A 20,603-nucleotide genomic window follows, 5' to 3' on the forward strand; every position below is an offset into this window, starting at 1 on the left:
GGGCATGTTTAGCCTGGAGAAGAGAAGATTCAGGGGAGACATGAGAGCACTCTTCAAATACTTAAAAGGTTGTCACACAGACGAGGGCCAGGATCTCTTCTCGATCCTCCCAGAGTGCAGGACACGGAATAACGGGATCAAGTGACAGGAAGCCAGATTCCGGCTGGACGTCAGGAAAAACTTCCTGACTGTTAGAGCAGTACAACAATGGAATCAGTTACCTAGGGAGGTGGTGGGCTCTCCCACACTAGAGGCCTTCAAGAGGCAGCTGGACAACCATCTGTCAGGGATGCTTTAGGGTGGCTTCCTGCGTTGAGCAGGGGGTTGGACTCGATGGCCTTGTAGGCCCCTTCCAACTCTGCTATTCAATGATTCTATGATTCTAAATGGTTAGTGAGTGTGTTTAAACACTGGCTCCGTAGCCACCATGGTTAGGAATGGTTCGCATGACACACTAAGGCCATGGTTCACACGACATGCTAAGCGATAATGTTTAGCTCAAAATGTTTAACCACTGTGGCTCAGTGTGTTGTCTGAACAGGGTCTATACTTAAAGGCGGTTTATACCTTAGGTAAGGCACTGTGGCGCAGAGCGGTGAAGCAGCAGTTTCTGCAGCTGAAACTCTCCCCACGGCCTGAGTTCGATCCCAGCGGAAGCTGGTTTCAGGAAGCCGGCTCAGGTCGACTCAGCCTTCCATCCTCCCGAGGTCAGTAAAATGAGTACCCAGTTAGCTGGGGGAAAGGTAATAATGGCCGGGGAAGGCAGCGGCAAACCACCCCGCTTATAAGACCTGCCAAGAAAACGTCAGCGAAAGCTGGCGTCCCTCCAAGAGTCAGTGATGACTCAGTGCTTGCACGAGAGGTTCCTTTCCTTTCCTAAGGCAAATATTACTGAAGGCTTTGGGGACTAAATGCATATTGCTATCTTTAATCACATGGGCCATAAAAGTTCCCCACTTGACTGCAAAACTTTGCTCTCTTTTGTCCTTTTGCTATACGTAACCTTTGAGTCACGTTTTCTATTAGCGCTTCTCCCTTCCTATACCACCTAATTATTGAATTTCCTTGTAGATTTCCAATGTCTGATAAGAAGCACTCGTGCTGCTATTAAAAGGTATCCCACCAATCTCTTATGAAATAGGTTGTTATACTGCCCATACATGTGCTTTGTGAGGATTTGGGAGTCAGCCCCCACCTCTGCGTTGCACTCAGTTGCTTGGCCAATGAACGAAGGAGATCCGCCGGGCGGATGCAATAGCCGATTTGCAGGTGCACAGGGGAGGAGAGGTGTAAAGACGCACGAACCCTAAAAGCGTACAGGTGTAAGTGATCAGGGCTTCACACGCTTTGGAAACAAAGGGGGATAATACGAGCAGGCCCGGTGCTGCCATAGAGGCAACTCAGGCGGCCGCCTAGAGTGCCAAGCAAATGAGGGCGCCGAACAGCACACCCGGAAGCTGCTCTCCTAGAGCAGCTTCCGGGTGTGCTGTTCCAAAGCCGCCGCCCCAGCCTCCGCCCAACCCCAGCGTCCTGGCTCCTTCGAAGCCAGGATGCTGGGGTTGGAGGCAGAGGCTTCAGTATGGCGCACCAGGAAGCCACTTCCAGGCGCGCCGCTTCAAAGCCGGGAGCGGGAGGGAGCGGGCGGTGAGTGGGCGAGCAAGGGGGGAGCCGTAGCAGTGAGCGAGCGAGCGGGGGTGGCGGACGAACGATGGGGGAGCCGGAGCGTGTGAGCGAGGGGAGAGCCGGAGCGGCGAGCGGGCGGGTGGGCGGGTGAGGGGGAGCAGTGAGTGAGCGAGCGAGCGAGTGGGCAGGCGAGTGGGCAGGCAAGTGAGCGAGCGGGGGGGGGGGCGGCTTCAGAACACACCTGCCTAGGGTGCAATATAGTCTGGTGCCGGCCCTGAATACGAGGGCAAAGTGTAGGTGCAATGCAGCGTAGTGTCGTAAATCACAGGAGTTGCGAGATAAGTAGCAGCTATTTTCTTTTATTGGAATCGTTTATCTTTTAGCGTGTCCGCCAGGCACGGTTTTCTTCGGTCTCGGTGCGCCTTCCCAGTGTGGATCTTGGCTCCTTTCAAGGGTTCTTACAACCCAGAATGCAAATGTGCTTCATCCACAGCTCCACTGTGGTGTCGCGAGAAGAAACCCCCATCGCCTCTAGGAACCTGGGGGCATGGGAACAGAGATGAAAACGGGGTTCAGATCAAAAAGCATTTGTAAAAGAATGGCCACCCCACCGCAGATCCATCTAGCTCAGCCGTTCGGCTTGTTCAGCCCACCGCCGGCCATGATGAGGAAATGCTTCCCAACCCGCCCATTGTTTAACCTGAATCGAGGCCACCACTGGCACACAAAAACAACAACGTGGTGACCTCAAAGCAAAGGAAAAAGACGTGGTCAATCGACACTCACAACACAGTTTTGGGGGGGAAAGACTGTGGTGGCTGCAAGCTGGCATCACCTAAAGAATGCAGCGCAACTGCGTTGCCGCAAAGGGGTATATAGTGCAACTCCCATAATTACCAGCCAGCATGCAGGCTAGGGATTACGTGAGCTGTGGCACAACACTTCCGGGTGCTGCTAATCTATAGAAAACAATCACATTTCATTGGTGAGGGATGGGAGAAGCAGCAATGTTCTAGGTTGCTGAGACTCTCCAAACTTCACTTTGAAGCTCAGATTGGCTCCCATTTTGTGATGTATTTTTCTCTTGGATCAAATAGGGAAGTGTGCATTTGGGTACACTTTAAAAGAAGAACTGCACATCCAAATGTGCACTTTTCCAGCATAGATGAAAGCATGAAATACGTATTGTTATATTTTTAAAAGTGCACTTTTTTTAAAAAAAAAAAAGGTACACATTTTTTTTACAGGTGTACATTTTTTAAAGAGCACATTTTTTTTACAGGAGTACATTTTTTAAAAGTGCACATTTTTTACAGGAGTACATTTTTTTAAAAGTGCACATTTTTTTACAGGAGTACATTTTTTTAAAGTGCACATTTTTTTACAGGAGTACATTTTTTTAAAGTGCACATTTTTTACAGGAGTACTTTTTTAAAGTGCACATTTTTTTACAGGAGTACTTTTTTAAAGTGCACATTTTTTTACAGGAGTACGTTTTTTAAAAGTGCACATTTTTTACAGGAGTACGTTTTTTTAAAAGTGCACATTTTTTTTACAGGTGTACTTTTTTAAAGTGCACATTTTTTTTTACAGGAGTACATTTTTTTAAAGGTGCACATTTTTTTAAGGTATGTATTTTTTTCAATGAGAACACAAGTTTGGGGAAATGCAAGATTTCCCCTCCCAAAAAAAGGGCTTGTATTCATGTTCACTTTCAGTGGGGCTTATCCCAGTTAAGCATACACAGCTAAATTAAGTTTTGTTTTGTTTACCTTTTTTCTGTGTTTTGCAGAAGCGCTTTTGCTACCTCAGGCTGGGCTTTTAGGAAAGTTTGGTACATGGCAAGAGACTCGACATATCCCATCAGGCCAGCAATACTGAAGGGAACTTTATCGACAATATCAATGAACCTGGAAAGAAATGGAAATCGTTTGGGAATGCAAGGTTGACTAGATAAAATTGTCAGTTGCATTTTCAGTCCAGATCAATGGAGAAGCTTTGCATGTTTGCTTAGGAGGAAGCCCAGTTGAATTGAATGGGCTGGATCTGGAAGTAGTTAGTTACACATAATCCCCCATTGAATTCAATGGGATTTAAAACCACCTTGTGTAATCTGCATGGCAGGAGGTCAATGAGGTGATGCTAGCCTCTCCCACATCTCCCCACATTCATTGGGTGATCGGACACCTCCAGGCTCAGGGGCTTACAATCACTGAGAGTGCAATCCATATGATGTCTATCAGGTGATACTTGGGGCAAAATCCCAGTGATAGAGACCCATTCTCTGTCATCCAGATGGCCAGACTCACAAAGCTGTTAGATTTACGATACTTTTGTTTTGCTCATTGCTTTGGGTAGAAAGGTTGCTGGGATTAGGGTGACCATATGGAAAGGAGGACTGGGCTCCTGTATCCCGGGCAACCAGGATGATCAGGGGTCTGGAAACAAAGCCCTATGAAGAGAGACTGAAAGAACTGGGCATGTTTAGCCTGGAGAACAGAAGATTGAGGGGAGACATGAGAGCACTCTTCAAATTCTTAAAAGGTTGTCACACAGAGGAGGGCCAGGATCTCTTCGTGATCCTCCCAGAGTGCAGGACACGGAATAACGGGCTCAAGTGACAGGAAGCCAGATTCCAGCTGGAGATCAGGAAAAACTTCCTGACTGTTAGAGCAGTACGACAACGGAACCAGTGATCTAGGGAGGTTGTGGGCTCTCCCACACTAGAGGCCTTCAAGAGGCAGCTGGACAACCCTCTGTCAGAGATGCTTTAGGGTGGATTCCTGCATTCAGCAGGGGGTTGGACTTGATGGCCTTGTAGGCCCCTTCCAACTCTGCTATTCTATGATGTTTAACAGCTGTGTAGAAAAGGGAATTTCAGCAGGTGTCATTTGTACGCATGCAGCACCTGGCAAAATTCCCTCTCCATCACAAAAGATCACAACAGTTAAAGCTGCAAGAGCCATGCCTAGCGTGACCAGATACAAAAGGGGGCAGGGCTCCTGAAGCTTTAACTGTTGGGATGAAGAGGGAAATTCACCAGGTGCTGTGGGCATACAAATGACACCTGCTGACATTCCCTTTTCTACACAACTGTTAAAGATACAGGAGCCCGGTCCTCCTCTCCACATGGTCACCCTAGCATAGACCATAAAAAAAACACGCCCTTTTATGCAAAATAAATTCATCCATTCATTCATCCAAGTTGCAAGTGGTTAGATCCAGCGTGGTTTAGGTCTTAGCCAATTGCAGAGCGGTATACAAAACCCTATCGTTCACTCACCTCTTCTTGTCCTGATAGAGCAGGGAATCAAATATTTCTTTGTAACCATTCATAACACGTTGGATCTTTTCGTCCGCGTAGGCAAAAAACTGTTCCCGAAGCTGTCAAGAAAGAGAGGAGGTGTGGATGGCTTAAAAGATCATTTCGCTTCAAGCTCTTGCTGCCAGCAGCTGAGCCTTAAGAAAGGGCATTTCAACTTTTTAGACTGAGGGAAAAACTGGACAAAAACTTCCAAATGATTGGTTGTTGGGTGGAAGTGGGAGATGCCTAGATTGGGTTCTGCAGCCCACTGGAGGCTCAACTCTGAGCAGATTTCAAATGGACCTTGGGTCCATTCGGAACCACCAGAGTGACCAGATACAAAAGAAGGCAGGGCTCCTGCAGCGTTAACTGTTGTGATGAAGAGGGAAGTTCACCAGGTGCTGCATGCATGCAAAGGACACCTGCTGAAACTCCCCTTTTTATACAACGGTTAAAGATACAGGAGCCCTGTCCTCTTTTCCATATGGTCACCCTAATTCCTAGCGCTTCTACCACTAGGGATCTTTGTGCAGAAATGAGACCCTGGAGGTTGTATAAAAGGAGGCCAATGATTGGACCATCCTAATTCTGTGTTGAAGCTATTCTCTCTCTCTCTTTCTCTCTCTGGGCCCATCAGCTCTCTAGGGTGACCAACTGTCAGGATTTATCCGGATTTGTCCTGGTTTTTGTTCTATCCTGGGTGCCAGGGTATTTTTCTATAATGTCCTGGAATGATGCGCTTTCTCCTTTAAGGCCTCTATTAGCATGGCTACACGCTTTCTGGAGGTGCATCATGCCCCCCCCCTCCGCTACAATCGGGACCTTAAAGGGGAAAGCGTGTCATTCCCGGACATTATAAAAAAGGCCTTTAACCACTGTGGCAGGGGTCATGACATGCTTTCTGGAAGCCCTGGAAAGCCACATTCCCACCCACCCCTTGCACTGGGTGTCCTCTTTTTCGGTTTCCCAGAAATGGCCACCCTAGCCTCCCCCCGCCACGAAGACATGATTTGGAAGGCTGCCTTCTCAACTGACCTCCATGAAGATCTCCGTCAACTTCTCCGAACAGTCTTTGTAATGCACTTCTGCCTCTAGGTTGTAGGAGCTGACGGCCACGCAGCCTGCCGGCGTGAGGACACGGTCCACCTCCCTGAGGAAGCGAGGAGCATCAAACCAGTGAGCTGCATTGAAGGCTGTGATGAGGTCGACAGAGCTATCTTTGAAAGGAAGGGCTTCTGCAGGGCACAGGCTGTGTGAGAAAACGGCACAACGGTTGTTGGAGGGCTAGGTTTCAGGGCTGACTTTGAGGAAAGATATAAGAAGAACCTTGCTGGATGAGACCAGGGGTCCATCTAGTCCAGCACTCTGATCACACAGTGGCCAACCAGCTGTCGGCCAGGGACCCATAAGCTGTTGGCCAAGGACCCCTCCCACCCATGTTCCCCAGCAACTGGTGCATATAGGCTTACTGCCTCTGATATTGGAGGTAGCACAGAGCTATCAGGACTAGTAGCCATTGATAGCCTTTTCCTTCTTCAGGAATTTGTCCAGTCCCCCCTTAAAGTCATCCAAATTGGTGGCCATCACTACATCTTGTGGCAGCATATTCCATTCTATATTCTATTCTCTCTGCACCGGCTGGCAGAAGGAAGGGGAGAAGGTTTTGGAGGGAAAACAAGCAATTCTCTCTTTGCCATATTAAGTTTCAAACGACGATGAGGCATCCAAGTTGAGATATCTGAAAGACGTGCCGAGATATGATCCTGATACAATTGAATAAGCCAAGCACTTCTTTGCATTCACGGAGCACAGAAGAATAGGAGGCGTGTGAGCGCATGTGTCGAGCCCAGTTTGACTTACAAGTAGTCGACATTTGGAGGGTGGCTAGCTCTCTTGGCTTCCTTAATCTGAGCTGCGCTGATGTCCGTCCCAACCACCTTCTCAAAACGCTTCGCTAGGACCAGAGTGCTCTGACCTGAGCCACATCCCACGTCCACCGCCAGTTGAAAGGAATTTGTTTTCTGCAGTAAGGTAGAGTCAGATCTCCAAAAATTCACCCTCAATTCGCTTACAAGACCACATCCTACTGTGTTCCATATACAGCCTGTTCTTGCCTTCAATGGCAGGGCTTAAAACAGCTCTTGCCTGGTTGAGCAATGGGGATGCCTTGGAATGTTCATTGACATTCTAACTGGTGAAGGGAAAGGCTGGATGTCACTTCACGTGTTCACTTCTCTTACGTGCAAGCAGCTCTAGTAGTTCTTTGGCCTACAGAGGTAGACCTCACCCCCCATACCTATGCCCCCAAGGAAATCCCATAGTTATGCCTCCAGGATTACAAATCTGTCTTTCTCTGTGTCTATCATCTATCCTTCCATTCCTGCTTTTTTATTATTTATACTCAAAAGGAGCTAACACTCTGCTTGAAAACTCCATCATAAAACACAGACATTCTAAACAAATCAACAAAAGCATCATTAATAAAATCTTGCAATTGTCTTTATGGTAGGATGACCCTATGAAAAGCAGGACAGGGCTCCTGTATCTTTAACAGTTGCATAGAAAAGGGAATTTCAGCAGGTGTCATTTGTATATATGGGGAACCTGGTGACTTTCCCTCTTCATCACAACAGTTAAAGCTGCAGGAGCTAGACTAGAGTGACAAGATACAAAAGAGGGCAGGGCTCCTGCAGCTTTAACTGTTGCGATGAAGAGGGAATTTCACCAGGGGCTGCATGCATACAAACAGCACCTGCTGAAATTCCACTTTCAGTACAACTGTTAAAAGATACCGGAGCCCTGTCATCCTTTACATAGGGCCACTCTACCTTCCTAAACATCTCTTTCAGGTTGCTCTTGGGTTTCCAAACTGGTAGCCATTTGCTCTCTCCTTTTCAAAGCCTGCTCAACCATTCTCTGCATCCCTTACCTTTCTTTCCAGGTATGAGAAAATCACCCCAAGCAGGTTCTGCTGGGGAGAGAACCTGAATTGCTGATATAAAGCAATGTGATCTTTCTCCTCAAACAAGCGGGTGGCCATCGCCTGTGAGCACCGCAGTTCCTCTGGAGAAGGGTCAAACTGGGTTGGATGTTTCTGTTGCACAAATTATGCCAAATCCGAGTGTGTCAAACTCCAATACCGAGACACTCGCGAAAGATCACAGGCAAGGCGTTGGGCTCCAAACGTTTATTCTCGAGAATAGGTGATGACTTGGAGCTCACGCAGCAAAGACAGGGTGACACTGTGCTGAGGCAAGGCAACACCTTATATACTTCCATGCAGCGGTCAGAGGTCCCAGAAGTGAAAAGAGAAATTTGTCAACAAGTCAAACTTCAATGACACTTGAGAGAACGTTTATGGGGCAGCAGGACCTGTTTTGTGGGAATGTGGTCGGAGAAAAAGAACGAGTGGATATGATTGCGTTTGTACTCTGAATCAGACAATGGTGAAGGTTTGGGGAAATAAGTGCACCAAGTGGGCCAGTGGGAAAAAACCCTGCTTAAGTGCACCCACGTCATCTCAGAGACCTTGCGGGCACTACTCGAAGACCGCAGGGTTATAGCTAATATGTGGGAAGTTTGCTTACAAGCAACTTCTAAAGGACTGGAGCGGGAGCTGCTACATAGGAGTGATGGCCCCCGCTTTCAGGATCCTGGATGACTACCCTAAAGGGAGGTGGAGGAATGCAAGAGAAATAACTTGGGGTGACGTAGGAAACTTCTCTAAAGGTTAAAGGTGAACACACTGCCTTGGCAGTCCTAGTGAACGTGCCCAAAGTACTGGAGCAACTCATGAGCACTACTGAACGAGAGTTTCAAGCTGTAAAGGAGGGGTTTTAAGAAGTTTAGTAGTTTAGTAGCAGTTCAGAACATAATGTTACTTAAGAATTAGTTGACCTCATAGTTTAGCAGTCTCAGTTATCCATGGAGGGGATGGATGTTTTTGTTTGTTTGTAATAATATGTATCCGTGTGTTTACTTTTTATTTTATTTATTTTATTTTATTTATTACATTTTTATACCACCCAATAGAGTGTCCAATTCCCCCTGACACGGACACACCTAGAAAATGTAAAGAGGCACACAAGGCAGGGAGGGGGGAGTGGCGAGATGTCCCCAGCAAAGAACTCCTTTTACCGCCATACAAGTGGCATGTAGACACTTTCCCAGCCCCCTAGCCTTGTCAGTCCCAAAGGACACCGAATGAGTTAATCCCATCAAATCCACTCACACTAGCCCACATCTCACCACATAGGGGAAAGGTTAAGTGCAGATATGCAGGGCAAAGGACATCTGAGAACAGTTATTTCACATTAGAATCATAGAATAGCAGAGTTGGAAGGGGCCTACAAGGCCATCGAGTCCAACCCCCTGTTCAATGCAGGAATCCACCCTAAAGCATCCCTGACAGATGCTTGTCCAGCTGCCTCTGGAAGGCCTCTAGTGTGGGAGAGCCCACAACCTTCCTAGGTAACTGATTCCATTGTCGCACTGCTCTAACAGTCAGGAAGTTTTTCCTGATGTCCAGCTGGAATCTGGCTTCCTTTAACTTGAGCCCGTTATTCCGTGTCCTGCACTCTGGGAGGATCGAGAAGAGTTTGAGAAGGTTCCATTGATGAGTACTCTTTGAGTCCGATTCTGTAGCCAACTGTGAATCCACCTAATAGTTGTTCCATCTAGCCCACTTTTAGCTAGTTTGTTAATCAGAATATCATGGGGCACTTTGTCAAAAGCTTTGCTGAAGTCAAGATATATGACATCCACAGCATTCCCACAGTCCACAAGGGAGGGTACCCGATCAAAAAATGAGATCAAATTAGTCCAACAGGACTTGTTCCTGACAAATCCATGTTGGCTTCTAGTGATCACCACATTGATTTCAAGGTGTTTACAGATTGACTTCTTTATAATCTGCTCCAGAATTTTCCCAGGGATGGATGTCAGACTGACTGGTCTGTAGTTCCCAGGTTCCTCCTTTTTGCCCTTTTTGAAGATAGGGATGTTAGCCCTCCTCCAGTCGTCCGGCACCTCACCCGTCTTCCATGATTTTGCAAAGATAATAGACAAAGGTTCTGAGAGTTCTTCCGCTAGCTCCTTCATTACTCTAGGATGCAGTTCATCGGGCCCTGGAGATCTGAACTCATTCAAGGAAATTAGGTGTTTTTTGACCATTTGTTTATCAATCTCAAACTGCAACCCTGCCCCCTCAACTTCTGCTTCACTTTCTCCATTGATGGGGCTTCCACGTTCTGGCTGCGTTCCAATTCAGCTTGTTTCTCTGCACGCTCTAAAATTCTTCTTTTCTCTGCTTGCATGCAAAGTGCATCAAGGAGCAACTACATATGCGGCACTCTACGTAGGGCTGCGTTTGAAGACAGTTCGGAAGCTGCAGACATCTGCTTTGATTACTCTTAAGTTGGAGTAATTTTGGCTATTGACATGATTTGTCACATTAAGTACCTCAGTGCAGGCCACAAGTACCCCCCACATTCTTGGCATTCTCTCCTACCCATCTAGAGAGACAGGCAGTGTGATTGCTGGATGTGGTACAGACCACTGGGAAGAGGAGGCTGAGAGTTTTGCAGGATTCGTTTCCCCAAGCCTCTTTCTCTTGAAAAAGAGCCATTAAACATTCCATACCTTGTCGGTTATTACTCCATCCAAAAGGGAAAGAAACCACTTGAGCCACTGGTCTTCCTGATGCACAAGGATAACAATTACTTTTGTTTAAACTATGTGCTGTGTACTTGACCTATTCTAACCAGGCATTTACTTCTCCATATCCTGTTTCTACTTCAAATGTTTGACGTAAATCATCAATCTTAACCAACTTTATTTCCTCTAGTTTATATGCTGGAGGTCTGAATGGTTGTATAACTGGCATGGTAATTCTAGCTAACTGTTTCAGATCTCCAATTTGTATGTTGAAACAACAGCCTTCGTGATCCCCATTGATTCCTGTTCCAAAACTCCAATTAACATTAGTCACTCTTGCTTGATTCTTTATAGCTAGTAGGATTGGGTTACATTGTTTGTTAGCACAATTCTGAATGGATTTTCTTTTCATTAATGTGATCATACCTTTGGGTGGTCCAAATTTAATATCACTGGTCTACTCTTTTCTTCCCTCTGTGTTCCAGGCACGGTTTTTCCAATAATCACATGGCCCGAGACACATGTATTTGTGGGAAGAACTTAGTTTTCGTTGGGCTTCTAGATTTCCACAGTCCACTAGATTGCACACATCAGACTTCACCGTATAAGGTTTGTTACTCTCTGGAAGTATGATTGTGAATTTCGTAGGACGGTGGACTGGTGTAATTCCTGACTTCTCTATCCAAGCTATCACTTCCCGACTTAGGAGAGGAAGGAGGAGTCGGAAAAACATTAAGCAGTATGTTTTCATGTTGTTCTATGTGTTCAGTGTCTGGACAGAAGGTATTTTTATACATACAACAAACAACGATTTTTTTCTATCACACTTACAGCCACTATCCAAACAAGCAATTAGCGCAGTGTCTGTTATTGGTAAGGTGGTATTCTCTATCCAGGAAATATAGGACGTGAGTGGGAGGAGGGCCCAATCGTACAGATGATTTTTTGCTAATTTTAAGGGTCTTTCTTTCTGTGACCTTTGCAAGATGATGATTTCTTGTACTCCAGGGGTTCTAATTTGGAGTGGTTGTACTTCAACGGGACTTCCTATATGAATCAGAGGTCTGCCCTCAATCCTCCCCCACAGTAGATGTATTCTCCTTTAGTCCCTTCAAAAATGACTGTGGTTGTGTGTATGTATTCGTCTGAGTCTTCTGAGTCACTAGTGTCAGGGAAACAGAACTTCTCTAATACTCCCTGCCTTCCACACTTCTTGCACACTTGCTCATGGAAATTATTCAACTGAGGAGGGTATTGAGAGATTACGTGATTTGCCCACTGTTGTCTCAGGTCCCGTTTTGCCTGTTCTTCTTGTATTTCAAATACCTCTATGGTAGGGTGACCCTATGAAAAGGACGACAGGGCTCCTGTATCTTTAACAGTTGCATAGAAAAGGAAATTTTATTTGTATATATGGGGAACCTGGTGAAATTCCTTCTTCATCACTCCAGTTAAAGCTGCAGGAGCCCTGCCCTCTTTTAAATCTGGTCACTCTAGTATAGCTCCTGCAGCTTTCACTGCTGTGATGAAGAGGGAATTTCACCAGGTTCTCCATATATACAAATGACACCTGCTGAAATTCCCTTTTCTATGCAACTGTGAAAGATGCAGGAGCCCTGCCCTCCTTTTCATAGGGTCACCCTACTCTATGGGTCGGTTCTCTCTTACTCTCAAGATGTACCATATATCCCATTCTCTACTTTTTCCTCTTTTTTTACCAAACAAGACCCAAAACTGCATGACCTCGACAGGCCCAATGCACATTGTAACTCTATTTGTATATCTTTATGCCATGGGCGACTCCCTTCTTTTGCGACGTTGCCGCAAAGTGATAGCTTAGTGGCCGGCCGGCTGCAGCCAAGGGCCAGTTTTACGACGCTGCCGCAAAACGACAAAGAAAACCTCCTTTTTGCGACGTTGTCGTAAAGCATTGACCGGCTATCCCTGCCTCTAAGCTATGGCTATACTTTATGCCGGGTTTACCTGGGTAACGGAAAGCAACAGCCGTCAAGGTTTTTGCGACTATGTTGTACATCAAATTTTATACCCTGGCCTAGCCTCTTTCCACAGGGCTGGGTTTGCGACGCTGCCGTAAAGCGGCGCCAGTTCCCTACTCATCCCGAGTTTACGACGCTGCCGCAAAGCGAGACAAGCCTGCTATTGCCATAGAGATGATGGTAATATTTCCCTTCCTCCCTCTGAAGGGCTGCGTTCCCACCCCACAGAGACGGAAAGGCGCCCCGTTTTTGCGACTATGTCGTACATCAAATTTTATACCCCGGCCTAGCCTCTTTCCACAGGGCTGGGTTTGCGACGTTGTCGGAAAGCGCCGCCTCCGCCGTCCTTTCTGAGGGCGGCGCCCGTTTCGCGACGCCTCCGCCGTAAAGCGCGCTGTTCGCCTTCCCCCTTCTCCTCACAGCCTCCCTTCGCGCCCAAGCGCTGCTTTGCGGCCGGGCCGTAAAACGGCCGTCGGGCGAGGAGGCCCGTTCGCGACGCCTTGGCGGAAGTGTGGCGGCCTGAGGCGAGGCCAGGCCCTGGGCGAGCGCTGACAGGAGCCGCCGGAGCCGGAGCCGGAGCCGGGCGCTCCATGGGGAACGTGGGCAGCCACAGCGAGGGCGAGGAGGAGGAGGCGGCGGAGGCGGCACCGTCGTCCGAGGCAGGAGCCGCCGCGTCCGCGTCCGCGGGAGAGGCCTCCGCGCCGGCGGCCTCCATGGCCGCGGCCTGCCCGGCCCCCTCAGCGCCGCCGCCTCCTCCGCTGCTGCCGCCGGCCTCGGTCTCGTCGCTGCCGCCGGCCGCGGTGCTGCTGGGCCAGGCCCGGCTGCGCGAGGAGGCGGCGGCCCGGCTGCGCGAGGCGCCCTCGGCCGAGCTGCTGCTCTCGCGCCACCACGCCGCCCTGCTGCGCTGGCTGGAGGAGCGCCTGGGCCGCGGCGAGCGCGTCGTCAGCCTACAGCAGCTCGCAGAGGTCCTCGAGAGCCGCGCCGGGGCCGCCGCTGGAGCCGCAGGAGGGGCCACAGCTGGAGCCGGAGCCGGAGGGGCCACCGCCATCCCCACGGGACCCGCCGCCGCCGCCGCCGCCGCCTTAGGCCTCCCCGCGGGCACCGCCGCCGCCGAGGAGCGAGCCCGCAGCGAAGAGGTGAGCCCCTGCGCGCCTCCTTCCCCTGGGGAGAACCGGGCCCATGTGGCCCGTTTACTCGGGAGCAAGCCCCAACAACCCCCCCCCCCGGGGAAAGCCCAATGCACTCTGCCCATGTTCATAGAATCATAGAATAGCAGAGTGCCTCTAGGCTATAGCAGAGTGCCTACAAGGCCATCCAGTCCAACCCCCTGCTCAAGGCAGGGATCCACCTGCTTCAGAGGAGCTTTGCCCTTTGGCCCTTTCATACCCCTATATAATTATCCCCAAAGCAAACAGAGGCAGGCTTAGGAAAACTTCCGCCCTCCAGGTATCCTTGGGAGTTTGACTCCCATCAGCCCCGGCCCATGTGGGTTTTCTCAGGAGTAAGCCCCAACACACACACACACACCTGGGGAAAGCCCAAGGCACTCCGCCCATGTCCACAAGCATCCCAATGGCTGCATTTTGCGCCAGTTGATGTTTCAGAGTTGTCTTCAAGGGCAGTCCCACACAGAACACGTTGCAGTAGTCTAGGCCGGATATAACAAGAGCATGGGTGGCTGAAGCAAGAATTGTCTTCCCTAGATAGCCACGATACCACTCATGTTCAGGTTATTGTTTTTAGGTATCTATTTTAGATCTTTGGCTTTGGACTTTGAATTCTGATGGCTAAGCTGGGCTGTGGAGCATTTTAACGTGTGTGTTACGTGAATTGTTTGCTGGTTTCTCCAACTTTTGTGATGCGTCTTGAACCTTCTGATGAATTTTTATCGTGATTGCTATGTTATGTTTTTAAGCCACCCTGAGCGGACTTTTCCTATAATGTGATCCAAAAATAGCCCATAAAGCTCATCAGAAATTTGTTTCCTTTTTAAATCTGTTGCTGTTGTCTCTGCCCATAATGGGAGATAAAATGTGCTCTTGTTTCTTTTCCTTCCTAAATGTGACGTTAGGAAGTATTTAGACATACAGGTTCATAAGGACTTGGTGTATGGTGTTTAGGACTGTCTGGGTTCTTTTGGGTTATAAAGTATCAGCACTTGAGAAGGTATAAAGATACCTGGAAGGCACCTGACAGATTTAGAACTGAGAAGTTACATGTACATACTTCAGCGTGCCCCAGGACCATTTTAGAGTTTAAGTTGGTAGAGCTGAGAATGGAGGAGGCAGGACGTGTGTCAACTGGGTGTTGCTATGGGCATTTGTATACAATGCAAATCTCACAGATGAGGATTTGGGTTTATTGGTCTTGGAACGATCCAGGCTTAGAACTGAGTGCAGGGAATTTAGTCAAGAAAGGTGGATTTGGGAAGGAAGTAGTATATTACTATTTAGAGTTTATACTTCATGTCTGTGGATATGCAAAGTGCTTTATTTAAGAACATATGAAGAGCCGTGCTGGATCAGACCAAGGGTTCAGTGCTTGCAGCTACAGCCTCCAGTGACTTTTTCTCCTTTGCTTGTAAGTGTCAAATAAGAAGAAGAAGAAGAGGGGGCTATTTATTTAATAATAAACACTGGGCTTCAAATCACATGAGGTACTGGTTCCCCTCTATTCGGCCCTAGTTAGGCCTCATCTAGAGTATTGCATCCAGTTCTGGGCTCCACAATTCAAGAAGGATGCAGACAAGCTGGAGCGTGTCCAGAGGAGGGCAACCAGGATGATCAGGGGTCTGGAAACAAAGCCCTATGAAGAGAGACTGAAAGAACTGGGCATGTTTAGCGTGGAGAAGAGAAGATTGAGGGGAGACATGAGAGCACTCTTCAAATACTTAAAAGGTTGTCACACAGAGGAGGGCCAGGATCTCTTCTTGATCCTCCCAGAGTGCAGGACACGGAATAACGGGCTCAAGTTAAAGGAAGCCAGATTCCAGCTGGACATCAGGAAAAACTTCCTGACAGTTAGAGCAGTACGACAATGGAATCAGTTGCCTGGTGAGGTTGTGGGCTGTCCCACACAAGAGGCCTTCAAGAGGCAGCTGGACAAGCATCTGTCAGGGATGCTCTAGGATGGATTCCTGCATTGAGCAGGAGGTTGGACTCGATGGCCTTGTAGGCCCCTTCCAACTCTGCTATTCTATGATTCTATGTTTTTCAGAGGGCATGAGGCAAAACACTTCCTCTTGAGGATAAATTATACTGGCCTATGTAAGGACATAAGAGCCTTGCTGGATCAGACTAAGGGTCCATCTAGTCCAGCACTCTGTTCACATAGTGGCCAACCAGCTGCACACAGGAAAGCCACAAGCCTCCCACCCATGTTCCCCAGCAACGGGTGTAAATAGCCATATTGTCTCTGTTTACTGCAGGTAGCATAGAGGCATCAGGACCTAGTAGCCATAGAAAGCCTTCTCCTCCAGGAATTTATCCAACCCCCTTTAAAAGCCATCCACATTGGTGGCCATCACTATATCTTGTGGCACTGAGTTCCATAGTTTAACTCTGCACTCTGTGAAGAAGGACTTTGATCTATCCTGAATCTCCCACCAATCAGCTTCATGGCATGACCCCAGCTTCTAGTATTATGAGAGAGGGAGAAAAAATATCTCTATATACGTTCTCTGTACCATGCATAACTTTTCACACCTCCATTGTGTCTCCCCTTAGTCACCATTTTTCTAAGCTAAACCAACCCTGATGCTGCAACCGTTCCTCATAGGAGTTGGCTCCATCCTCTTGTTTATTTTAGTTGGCGTTTCCAGCACCTCTTCCAACTGTACAGTGTCCATTTTTAGGTGCGGTGGCCAGAACTGGATACTGAATTCCAAGCGTGGTCACACTGTAGATGACAAAATGATGGGATCCGTGAAACATCAGTATCAATACAGGGCTGGAAGGAAGGAACTAGTTAGGGCACTGCATTATGTCAAGTGCGTTTTGGAACCGTGTAACGGTGGGGTATATTTTGGTCCAGTATGAAGTTGTCTCACTGTACTGCGACAAGCAACCTTTCCCCATATGACACATGGCCATAAATAACCTTCAGCTGTGGGAGCAATGTGATCCCAAAGACATGTTTGAGGCATGCTGTTTCATGCAATGGCCTCAATCCAGAATCATAGAATCATAGAAAAGCAGAGTTGGAAGGGGCCTACAAGGCCATCGAGTCCAACCCCCTGCTCAAGGCAGGAATCCACCCTAAAGCATTCCTGACAGATGGTTGTCCAGCTGCCTCTTGAAGGCCTCTAGTGTGGGAGAGCCCACAACCTCCCTAGGTCACTGGTTCCATTGTCGTACTGCTCTTACAGTCAGGAAGTTTTTCCTGATGTCCAGCTGGAATCTGGCTTCCTTTAACTTGAGCCCGTTATTCCGTGTCCTGCACTCTGAGAGGATCAAGAAGAGATCCTGGCCCTCCTCTGTGGGACAACCTTTTAAGTATTTGAAGAGTGCTATCAAGAGTGTGTGTGTTATTGTGCATAGTGGAGCTTTTAACTCCCCTCTCATCTCTAAAAAAAAACCAAGCCAGAATGCAATTTGGAAGCTGAAATTAAGAATCCCAGTATGGGAAATGCATGCATAAGGAGAGCATCTAAATGTGAGGCGGTTATTGCGTAAGAATGCAAAGTCAATTTCGCGTTGGCTGTTCTCCACAGTTTAGGACTTCAGAAGAATGTGAGTCCAGGTCCCTAGAATGGACTGCTGCTTTCTCAAACAACTTATTTCTGGGAGTATTGAAGAATTCTCCCTGTGAAAATGAAAGTTTCATAGCAAAGTTTGCCCACAACTGAGAAGAAGTGGGTTTATATATAAGTGAGACTAGTAGCGCTTTTAGTTTGCAATATCCACTTTTTAAGGTGCAATCTTATGCATGTTTAGACCGAAAAAAAAGTCCTGGAACATTCAGCATGGCTGGCTGGCGAATGCTAGGAGTTCTACGAGTTTTTTCCTGTCTAAACATGCATAGGATTGTCCCTTGGTGCCTTTTAATTTGAGGTAAAAAATGTAAGAGGGTCACCTTGAAATTCAGTACACATTCTAGTCAAGAAACGGGTTTAAATTTATACTGTAAAGGCGAAAAATGCAAAAAAGCAGTTTACGGGTAGCTTGCGGGGAAAACTTCCTGGAAAGTGCAGTTGAATCCTGTAGGAGAACTTGCACTGCCTGTGCTGGACAGGGTGTGGTTTCACCTTTATGTAACATCTCATGTTGATCGTTCCAGGGTTATGATTTCTGAGCAAAGGTTCGGGGACAACACCCTCTTAAGAAACATGACCTCCCGTTGTTCAGGCTGCCCTCAGGGCTCTTAGTGAATGACAGAGCTCTCTGCCTTTTGTAACTCATGCTCACATGTGTGTGTACATGTGTTATATATATTGCGTATATATAATAAGCTGTACCCGGCGTAACATACGCCGTTGTAGCATATCTTAAAGTTTATTAATTAAATATCATCGCGGGGGCGCAGGGTGCTTGGAGGTTGCCGATACAGCGCCGTCTGGCAAACCTGGGGGGCTTGGAGGGAGGGGGAGCAGGTGTCCCCCTCTCCCCGGGGTTCCTGTCAGCCTTGGACCGCCCGCTCAGCTCGCATGAGATCAGGCCGGGCCTGGGCTCGCAGCAGGCTCCGGACCTCACTCATGCTCCGGACTGTGGTGCTGCCCCCTTCGTGGGGGGGGGAGCGAAGAGGCAGAAAGGGGGGCAGGATTACCTTGGAAAGCCCGGAGGAGTCAGGCGAGGGGCTTAGCTACCTGTATCAGCTGACGTTACACGTTGTTACTGTTGCTTAGCAACCTGTATCAGCTGAAGCCTGTACGGAAACATACCTAAGCATTTTATATATATCTCCTGGATCCTCCTCTTTAAATCTAAGCAAATGGGTGCTGATAAACAAGGCAAAAGCACAGGATGTGTGCCGCCAATCTTTTCTTAAGTGTTTCCAAACCTGATGCTCTCTAGATGTGTTCATAGAATCATCATCATCATAATACTAATAATTAAAAACATTTATTTATTTCTTACCCGCCTCTGGATCGAGGTGGGGAAGAGCATCGAATATAAAATACATAAACTGATTAAAAACATATAAAACTAATACATTATTAAACTAAAAGCCAGACACCTTAAAATTCGACCGGGTAGGCCTGCCGGAAGAATAATCTATCTATTTGTACATTAAGACCTTCAGTGGAGGGCCTCTTGCGGGTGTCTCCACCATCAGATCTAAGGCGGGTAGCCTCCAGCAAGGAGGCCTTCTCGGTGGTAGCCCCATGGTTATGGAATGGTTCTCCTCCTGCCTACCTTATTGTCCTTTCAGTGCCAGGTGAAGACTTTTAAACTTTGCAGAGCTTTTTAGAAACAGTTTTAATACTTTTGACTATCCTGCTCTTTTGACTTTATGACCTTTTCATTTGTTCGGTTTTGTGTTTACATTTTAATTGTTTCCCCTCCCGTTGTTTGTAAACTGCCTTGGGAATATGATTGAAGGGCAGTATAAAACATTTACAATAAGTGCATAATGGGCTCTTCCCAATTCCCTACCGTTCAACCCCTGATTTCCCCTGCCCTCTGCTTACTAATACTTTTGTTTGAATATACATGGTGTCAGAGTGAAGGATGAAAGCCCATTGCGGGAGCCAACACCATTTTAAAAGCGGCGACATACATTTTTGTGTGTGTGCTTTAGATCACTGCTGTATCAGACCATTTGGTGCTTCTGTCTGTAAATAGTTATTTCTGTTGGGTACATCTTTGCTGATAATACTGCTTGTAAATGGAGATTAATTATCTTCTTATAACAAAGGTCAGAAGCAGCGTCTCAATAAGTTAACTCTGAAATAGCACAATTTAAACAAAGGTATCTGAGTGCCTTGTTTGTTGTGCGAAATTGTCCCCAAATCTGTGCGGTCAACAGGTTTATTCAAACCTACTTTGCATGGAGGAAGACCGTGGGTTGTATTGAGTTTAGCTGCAGAGGTGGGGAAGTCAGTGGCCTTTACCTCCAGAAGTATTTGTATCCGTGGACTCTGCGGTTCTCTGAAAGTGAATTCTCTTGGCGAAAGGCGGGGTTCAGTTTGGCCATAATACGGTCCCCTTGGCAACAACTTGCCCAACTCTCTGTGTGTGTTGGTGCAGTAGGTGTGTCATCTTTGCGCAATGAATGCATGCTCCGATTGCTCCCCCTGTGAGGTGTGGTTGCAGTACTTTGAGTTTTCTCATGCTTAGGCCTTAGCTAGACCTAAGATTTATCCCGGGATCATCCCTGCCTGCTCCCGGGATCCCCTGTGCGTCATTTACATGAACAGGGATGACCTCAGGACGATCCTAGGATAAACCTTAGGTCTAGCTAAGGCCTCAGTCTCAGATTATGCTTCATAGGGATGCAATTAGAAGGAAAACTCACCGTGCAGAAATGACGAAGTCCAGACTGCTTTTAGCATGTCAGAAACTTGGAAGTCTCATAGATACAACGGGAGCACCTGAGCTGGGAGCAGCAGGTGCCAGAGAAGAAAATGGAACTAATTGTGATGTACATAATACTGCCAGGCATTCACACCAGATATAAGTGGTTGTTGATGCTGTTTCTGTTGCTTTGAGAGCACTATAATTTATACTCTCCCTCTCGCTCGTCTTCACAGCCATGTTTTAAGGAAGGTTTTGGTGTTGAGGCACTAAAGGGCTACAAGAACAGCTAGTTCTGCAGAGCAACCCTCTAAATTTTGGCAGAGATCTGAAACCAGTCCCCCAAACCCAAAGCTAGTATCAGAATTCCCCACAGTGAGTTGTGCTAATGGCTGAAGGCTGCTGCGTTAACACACCCCAGCTTAGGGAGAACTGTATTTGGACCGGATACACTGCATGTTCTGGCTTTTTGAGTAAGATGACTTGGCAATGTGATGGGGCAAACCTAGTTGAGAAGTAATAAACCCTGAGAATTCACCGCAGGTGATGAACTTCCCCGCCCAAATCCTA

The 20,603-nt window shown here is 47.6% G+C and overlaps 2 protein-coding genes across 3 annotated transcripts in view; one reads left to right on the forward strand and one right to left on the reverse strand.

Annotated features, from left to right (window-relative positions):
* Positions 1-2,071: 2,071 nt before the first annotated feature.
* On the reverse strand, positions 2,072-7,967 carry LOC134412753 (putative methyltransferase DDB_G0268948). The gene is made up of 6 exons (XM_063146766.1): positions 7,857-7,967; positions 6,788-6,948; positions 5,963-6,176; positions 4,907-5,007; positions 3,396-3,533; positions 2,072-2,162 (listed from the first exon to the last, which is right to left on the reverse strand). Exons 1-6 carry the CDS (start codon positions 7,965-7,967, stop codon positions 2,072-2,074), a joined length of 816 nt encoding a protein of 271 aa, XP_063002836.1.
* A 5,103-nt stretch (positions 7,968-13,070) lies between these two features.
* ZZEF1 (zinc finger ZZ-type and EF-hand domain containing 1) overlaps positions 13,071-20,603 on the forward strand; it is an 89,955-nt gene continuing 82,422 nt past the window's right edge. The window contains exons 1-2 of one of the 2 annotated variants that reach the window (XM_063146676.1): positions 13,071-13,580; positions 13,698-13,715. In XM_063146676.1, the coding sequence (XP_063002746.1) occupies positions 13,170-13,580; positions 13,698-13,715 (429 nt within the window). In that variant the 5' untranslated portion in view covers positions 13,071-13,169. Of the gene's footprint in view, positions 13,581-13,671; positions 13,716-20,603 lie in introns of those variants that run through there. The other variant, XM_063146675.1, reaches the window with a different exon arrangement.

This window comes from Elgaria multicarinata, chromosome 22 (genome assembly GCF_023053635.1).
Source record: "Elgaria multicarinata webbii isolate HBS135686 ecotype San Diego chromosome 22, rElgMul1.1.pri, whole genome shotgun sequence".
NCBI lineage: Eukaryota > Metazoa > Chordata > Lepidosauria > Squamata > Anguidae > Elgaria > Elgaria multicarinata.